General features: G+C 35.7%; 1 protein-coding gene, 3 non-coding genes and 1 pseudogene across 4 annotated transcripts; all 5 read left to right on the top strand.

Moving 5' to 3' along the window:
* Positions 1–1,898: 1,898 nt before the first annotated feature.
* Positions 1,899–4,464, top strand: LOC129306259 (60S ribosomal protein L32-1-like). The gene is made up of 4 exons (XM_054946738.1): positions 1,899–1,937; positions 2,120–2,238; positions 3,890–4,071; positions 4,169–4,464. The coding sequence occupies exons 2-4, from the start codon at positions 2,149–2,151 to the stop codon at positions 4,296–4,298; spliced, it is 402 nt and encodes a 133-aa protein (XP_054802713.1). The 5' UTR covers positions 1,899–1,937; positions 2,120–2,148; the 3' UTR covers positions 4,299–4,464.
* Positions 2,589–2,669, top strand: LOC129307520 (small nucleolar RNA U31b). The gene has a single exon (XR_008592412.1). It is a non-coding gene; the product is annotated as a small nucleolar RNA U31b (small nucleolar RNA).
* On the top strand, positions 2,977–3,053 carry LOC129307578 (small nucleolar RNA Z195/SNORD33/SNORD32 family). The gene has a single exon (XR_008592464.1). It is a non-coding gene; the product is annotated as a small nucleolar RNA Z195/SNORD33/SNORD32 family (small nucleolar RNA).
* On the top strand, positions 3,161–3,246 carry LOC129307497 (small nucleolar RNA Z196/R39/R59 family). Its single transcript, XR_008592391.1, has one exon. It is a non-coding gene; the product is annotated as a small nucleolar RNA Z196/R39/R59 family (small nucleolar RNA).
* A 1,356-nt stretch (positions 4,465–5,820) lies between the features above and the next one.
* LOC129304886 (membrane protein PM19L-like) lies at positions 5,821–6,631 on the top strand (annotated as a pseudogene).
* Positions 6,632–7,293: the final 662 nt, after the last annotated feature.

Genomic DNA, 7,293 nt, shown 5'->3' with positions numbered 1-7,293 from the left:
ACGTGGTACTCCACTCTCTCCTCCCTCTATAATTCACAGTCCACATGCTGCCTTCTCCTCCTGCCTTTGTCTCTCTCCTTCTTTCAACCACCTTCCCCACCATTCTTCCTTTGCTTTTGTTGATGAGTGTGTTTGGAGAAGCTTATCGTAGTATTATGAACAATCTCTGTTCGATATGCCAAAATCCTCTTCTTCCTTCTCCATTCTTACCATACATCACCTTTGAGTTTGCGAGGGGTTGTGGGGGTTCAATTCATGAGTTTTTCCTTCTATAGTTTGCAATTATAAGGAGATCAAGCTAACCAGTACTTAGAAGGATGCTCCAATATGTTCAAATCAAGAAAGCCACAATAGGTGGAGGAGGGATACAAATGTTTATATGAGTTTGAGGATAGTGGGTTTTCAAGCAGGGCTTTGTGATAAGAAGATGGGTGCCTCAGTGCAAATCATAAATCACCAAGCCATGGTGTTTCTTTCTTTCTTTCTTTCTTTTTGGCAACAGCTATGGCATTTCACTTATGCTTGTCTGAGTTTACTTTGGCTATGATCGTTGCTTGTTACTTGCTCTATTTAATCTTGGTAGGTTGCATTGTTTTGTGCTCTTGATTTAGCTTATGTGGATGTTTGTGGCTCACTCTTTAGGTGGAGAAAGTGTTGTTGGAGAATTTGAGAAGCGGGTTTTGAAAGTTTTAACTTTGTTCAATAAGTTCTTCAGAGAAGAAGGTCCCACTAGACTTAAGTTGAAGACTCTTAAGCCATAAAGGTTGTGAGTCTTCATGGGAATGGAAATGTTAGTACTAAGCATGTATATGGATTAAAATTTTAGTTCTTGTTGAGTTGAATATTCTTCATTTGGGAAGGGAATGCTTTCTTGTTTATGTTGGTACAATGATATGCATAACTTCAAGCATAATGTTTGCTTTTACTTTTTTGTTCACTCCAAATCTCATTCATGTTTATGAAAATTAGTCTAAAGGAATTCCTGATAAGTGAGCATCACTACCCCTATGACTATCATTTGGAACTAAATAACAACACTGACGTCTATGATGTGGAAATTGTTCAATGGTAGAGGCTGGTGTTGATCTGTAGATAAGAAACACAGGGAAAGAGAGAGGGAGAAGAGGGTGAGAGAAGAAATCCAATTAGCATGTCACGTCATTTTTTCTTCTAGTCAAAACCCATTTACCCAATATTTAATGATATGGAAAAATTTCTTCCTTTTTTAAAAGTTTCAAGCAACATTTTTTTAAAAAAAAAAGTTTAAGATACTAAACACTTTTTAAAAAAAAAATTTCATTTTGCCCTTTTACCCTTTTAAATATGATATTTTAAATTTTAAATTTAAATCTAAATCTACAAATTGAAATGCTACCAAAAAACCTTGCAATTTTAAACGAGTGCATACGTAACAATGAAAAGAGACAAATGAAAAATATATTAAACACATAATGATGGAGTTGCTTTATCGATGACATGAAAATAATGCTATTTATTATACATTTATTTTATGCTAGACATGTTTTTATGCGTACTGCACGAAATTTAAATAGTGAGTTGCATATTTTATGATTTGTGAATATTATTTATCTATATAGATTCCTATATGTATGAAATTATATTTCAAAAACAAATAAGAAAAATATTTTTCACCAGATATCTGTATCTAAAAGTTTAAAACACATCTCAAAACAAAATAGTACCCGCTCACCCCTCCCCTCTTAACTTACATTGGGCTTAATCTTCTGGCCCAAATTAATTGGGCCTAGTTTTGCTCCTCTTGAAACACATCTCAAGCGGACCCAGAAAAACCTTTGAGAAGACAGTGCCAATAAAAAACAAAAAAAAACAGAAAAACCCTAGAACACAGGGCTCCTATAAAGTTTTAAACTTATACAAGGCTCAAAGTACGAACTGGGCGGCAAGGGGAATTCGCTGTAAGTCTCTCTACTCTCTGACACCTGCTCACCCTGTCTCAATTGTTGAACTTTTTGGATATTAACTTTGATTGTGAATTTTTCAAAGTTTCAGAGTAATGGGTTTGCGTTAGAAAATTTCCAGTTGTTTATGTCGACTAGTGCAAGTTCTAAAGCATTCTTTTTTTTTTTTTTTGTTTTAGTGCCTTTTTGAAGAACCAGGGAAGCAAAAATGGCCGTGCCATTGCTTTCAAAGAAGATCGTGAAGAAGCGGGTCAAGAAGTTCAAGAGGCCGCAGAGCGACCGCAAGATCTCTGTGAAGGTATCTAACCGAACGACATTTGTATAAATATGTAATTTTTTTAATGTCCTGATTTGCTGTCTGATTTGACGATCTATTGAGCTAGGTGTTGGTGTTTTATTCTGTTCTCAATTCAAACCTGCGGGTTTAATACCGGTTCAATGTGAACTAATGGATTACTTTGGGGTCTGCTGTTTCATTGCGCCTTGCCAGTTATTGCAAATTGGTTGTTTCTTTTTGGCTAGAGTGCATTATAACGAGCCTAACTTCGAATGCAATTCCAACACTCCTTGAACCTTTAACTTAATGACCCAGTTACATTCTTTACAATTGTGATTCTGCGTAGAGGAGGACTCAATTGAGCTCGGATAGGATATTATGACAGTTTTTGTCGCCCCAGTCTTAATTTGCACCATTTGGTGCAAGATGGTGACTGACATTGTATCTGATCCTAGTATGTTGTAGTTCAGTGCATTTCAAGGTCATTGCTAATGTTTCTTTCACATCGAAACATAAAAAATGTGCTCGTCTGTATTCTTCTACCTGCTTTCCTTTCGTTTTATTGTTGCACCTAACACTAGTTAAATCACTTCAGGTGAAGCGATCTTTGCTCTTTAGCCTATTTACAAGTTTCTGACAATAATTCACTACGGCTTCATTTTATCCTTTGATTGTAATGTTGTAAATGGTAATCATATGTCTTTTCTCGTGTCAGAACACGTCTATCATGGCCCCCCTCAAAATATGGTGATTCAGTAAATGAGAGATGATGATGTTTATCCATCAATTCTGCAGTCGAATGATGATTTTTAACATGCACTACCATCTGACCTCTGTTGTATATTTGGATAGCTTTGTGTGTATTGACTATTTTATCACCAAATGTTCATTTATTGTTTCATGATGTTCTTAAACTGTACTAATGAATTTATACCGGTGCTTCTGCTGCTGGTGATGTAAAGCATTTAATTATTATGACTGATATCTGATTATTACACAAAATATCACCATCTTTCGGCTGAAGTTGCATATTAGAGTTTCTGCTTGCGTTTTGCCTTTGATAAATGTTAGTTGAAGTCATAGTTATTTGAAGTTCCATGACAATGAGGCATCTTTTTGCTTTTGTTAGGCATCCCTAATTGGTTTTTCTAAACTTTTCTGCAGTCAATTATGAGAATTTTGTATGGCGTGTCATATTGTTCATATTATTTCTTTTGATGTGGCGTGTATGTAATCATGTTTTGGGTTCTATCATGTATATTTGCCCGTGGTATCTGATGTCCAGATTTTGTTTCTGTAGCTGGGCATTTCGTTTGAAGGGCATATAGAAATTTTATACAGGTCTTGCGACACAGTTGGCTTGCTTTTTATATAGGCCTTCTGTTACTATTTCCCTGTTGACATCTTAAATCCATTCATACCAGGTTTGGTGCATCTTCTCCCTGAAAAAGATGTTTCCTCCATCCAGGTCCTGTTATAATTTAGAATGTTTTTATGTTTAAAGAATGTCAAGAACCAACAGAATTTGCTTTGCTGCACTTACTAATGGTGCGACTTTAGGAGTACATGCAGCTTTAGGAAAGCCTTTGCCAATATTCTAAAGTTGTGACTTAACCTTGTAATTGATTGCCTTTGTTGTAACTTTAATTATGTTCTTGCGTGTTTACTGCAGGAAAACTGGCGCAGGCCAAAGGGTATTGATTCCCGTGTCAGGAGGAAGTTCAAGGGATGCACTTTAATGCCAAATATTGGCTATGGATCAGACAAGAAGACTAGACACTATCTCCCAAATGGTTTCAAGAAATTTGTTGTGAACAATGTCAAAGAGCTAGAACTTCTCATGATGCATAATAGGTGAACTGATTCGTCCCAATTTTGTTGATTCTCTGTTCCAGACTGTATTGCATGGCATCAGAACTTTCGCTGATGTTCCGATTATCTGTTATTTCAGGACATACTGTGCTGAGATTGCTCACAATGTTTCCACAAGGAAGAGAAAGGAGATAGTTGAGAGAGCTGCCCAGCTTGATGTTGTTGTTACCAACAAAACAGCCAGACTACGCAGTCAGGAGGATGAATAATCTGGATGACTCTGAAAGTCACTTGTGATTTGTAGCAAGTTTTTTGGTTGACATAAATGTCGTGGTGATAGATTTTTGTCATAATTTTATTTTTGCTGAAATTCGTAGCATGTTTTACATTAAGATATTTGGCTTGTTTAATGGCCGTTTTACTAGTTTTAGTCTATTGATTCGGATCCCCAAGTATTTTTCAGCTTTCAACGGTCAGGTTTTTGCACTTCCAATGCTTCATGAAAATGTTTTTTTCGAATATAAGCTGGAGCCTGGATGTCATAAAAACACATTCGGATATAACCCTACTCTTATGCCTTTATTAGGCCCTGTACATTTTGGGTCTCATCCTACTTTATGCTGGATTTTTACTTTTATAAAACTAAAGCAGATGCATGTGAATTTTACTTTTATACAACTCGGATCAAGTGACGTTTCTGCAAAAAGACGTCTTTTCTTTCCCTGGTTAAAAATGGCAACTTTTTGACATTTGCTTTTGGTAGAATATGAATATTGAAATATGAACTCTTGCATCTAGAAAATGATTCAGAATGCTCAAAAATTAGACGGGCAAAGATGAGTGAGGGGAAACTCATGATAAATACTTAAAGCTGAGTTGATTCATAAATTTTAGTCTAGTTTAACATATATTATACCAGCATCATATAAACATAAAATAGTGCCATCATATAGACATAAAATAGTGCAAACTTTGGAAGACGAACTGGGACCACAGTGGCGGAGTTACATTCACTTGAGGGGCCATATGCACCCCTTCAATTTGGAGGAAATTGGAACTTAGAAATGAAAATTTTATCTTTCTTCACTATTTTAAAATTGAGGCCTTTTTTTTGTGTGAATGTTTTAACTTAAGTCTAATTATGAATTCACTAAATTCAAAACTCTAATGTAATTTTTAGAAAGGAATATTTTATTATTTAATTTTTTAAATATCTAGTTACTATTATATATAAATAATATCTAATAGTGATTATAGGACTTATCTATGAAGAAGGAAATATTTTTAATAGCATTTGACAATGAGCAAGGGACAATTATAAAATGTATGATTATTTTAAAAAATATTAAATAATTCTTTTTAAATTATTATTTTTAAAATTAATTTGCCACCCCTAATAGAGTCCTGGCGCCACTGACCACAGTGGAAGAGTTCCCAAGGGGCAAAGAATATGACTTGCCTCGAAGAGGAACATGTAGGAAACTGAACAAGGTACTATACATAAAACAAACTCAAGAAAAAGGGAGGCAAGGAAGAATCTGGCATATTTCGTCTGCCTTGAAAGTGAAGCACGAACCTTCATCTTCTTTACAACCCTGCATGATCTTTTGAACTAGCAGCCTTGGCAAGAAAAGAACCCGAGTTTCCACCCAATTATCCTATGCATATATTTATAATATACATAAAGGACTCTCCCTTGCACCATCCTCGATCAGAAGGAACTTTCTGAAACCTCCTTCCTCCTCCTTGATCAGAGAACTTTCCGCTTTTGAAAATCCACACAGTACAGAGATGGCCAACGAAGAAATGAAACCCATTGCCACATTGCTTCTGCTCCTCAACTTCTGCATGTACGTGGTCGTTTTGGGAATTGGTGGATGGGCCATGAACAGAGCAATAGATCATGGCTTCATCATAGGTATCAATTATGTTTCTCAGACACAATCCAGAGAGTTTCATGACAAGATAAATAGAAGTTCCTGTTGTTTCTATCTTCGCATCTGGCTTATGTTTGTACTACTGTTGAGAACTGCAGGTCCAGGATTTGAACTTCCAGCTCATTTTTCGCCCATATATTTCCCCATGGGGAATGCAGCCACTGGATTCTTGTGATGTTTTCTTTGATTGCTGGAGTTGTTGGAGCTGCTTCTGCAATTGTTGGATTCAATCATGTCCGTTCATGGACTCTGAGAGCTTGCCATCTGCAGCTTCTGTTGCTGCCGTGCTTGGACTCTCACCCTTCTTGCCATGGGGTAATAATAATAATAATCCATCCACCATATTTGCCTGAATTCAAAAGTTTTTCGTTTTTTCTTTTGGGTATGATCATTACTGTATTGATCTGACAAGCAAACGATTGTGCAGCTTCGCCTGCAAAGAGATTGAGCTTTATATCAGAAATGCCCGCCTGGTAAGACAAGAACAGATAATTTCTGTGTTTTTTTTTTTTTTTATTCCCAGAAACTGTATGGTAAGTGTTGAGTTGAGATTTGGAATGTTGAATTTTGCAGAGAACAATGGAGGCGTTCTTGATTATACTGTCAGCTACGCAGCTTTTCTACATAGCAGCTATTCATGGCGCCAGGAGATGAAGAGAGAGAGATGTTGAGGAAGAGGACTCTGATCAGATGGGGGGTGGTGTGATTTGTTGTGTTTCGTATGTTCTGATTTTCGGGTTTCATTTCTGCTGTGAGTGATTTTTTTTTATTTTTTTTTTCATCAGTCTTTTATTTCTGAAACATGCTTGCAGAGTTGGCAGATTGTGTGTAATTTTCGTGATTGGATTTGTATAAATCAATATTATTTATATACTATTCCAAATTAAAGAAATGTGTCCCAAAGGCAATAGGCCATTATTATTGGGATAAATGATTGTTTCAGCTTAACAAGTAGTCTTGAATTCAAAATTTTGAAAATATTCTAGCATTAAAAACTCTATGGTGGAACCCGCTACTTGAAAAAGTCTATCAGCAATACTCAAATCCATGTTAGTATGAGTCCGTGTTAAATTCTTTCAATTGGACAAGAAGTGAGTTTTATGCGCAAGCAAGAGAAATGTGTCCCCCTGTAGATTCTTTTTTTTTAAAAAAAAAAGATTTTTAAACAAATTTTATTTTTTGGACAATAAAAACTTTCTCCTTTCACCACAACAATTGTACATGAATTCAAATTGCTTGGACTAATTGAAGAAATCAAGTAGAGAACCGAAGAGAAAAAGAATTTTTTTTTTTCTTAAAAAAAAAACAATTGCCGGACAGCATTTTT

The sequence above is a fragment of the Prosopis cineraria genome, unplaced genomic scaffold (genome assembly GCF_029017545.1).
Source record: "Prosopis cineraria cultivar Desert tree isolate PC_DT_omini unplaced genomic scaffold, ASM2901754v1 PC3, whole genome shotgun sequence".
NCBI classification, from domain to species: domain Eukaryota; kingdom Viridiplantae; phylum Streptophyta; class Magnoliopsida; order Fabales; family Fabaceae; genus Prosopis; species Prosopis cineraria.
This window is presented reverse-complemented; position numbering and strand designations above follow the sequence as displayed.

What these genes read in the sequence shown, in the direction of transcription:
- LOC129306259 (XM_054946738.1), top strand. Translation starts at nt 2,149, where the DNA reads ATGGCCGTGCCATTGCTTTCAAAGAAGATCGTGAAGAAGCGGGTCAAG. An exon ending in ACCGCAAGATCTCTGTGAAG is followed by an intron (nt 2,239 to 3,889) that starts GTATCTAACCGA and finishes TGTTTACTGCAG; the next exon opens with GAAAACTGGCGCAGGCCAAA. An exon ending in CTTCTCATGATGCATAATAG is followed by an intron (nt 4,072 to 4,168) that starts GTGAACTGATTC and finishes CTGTTATTTCAG; the next exon opens with GACATACTGTGCTGAGATTG.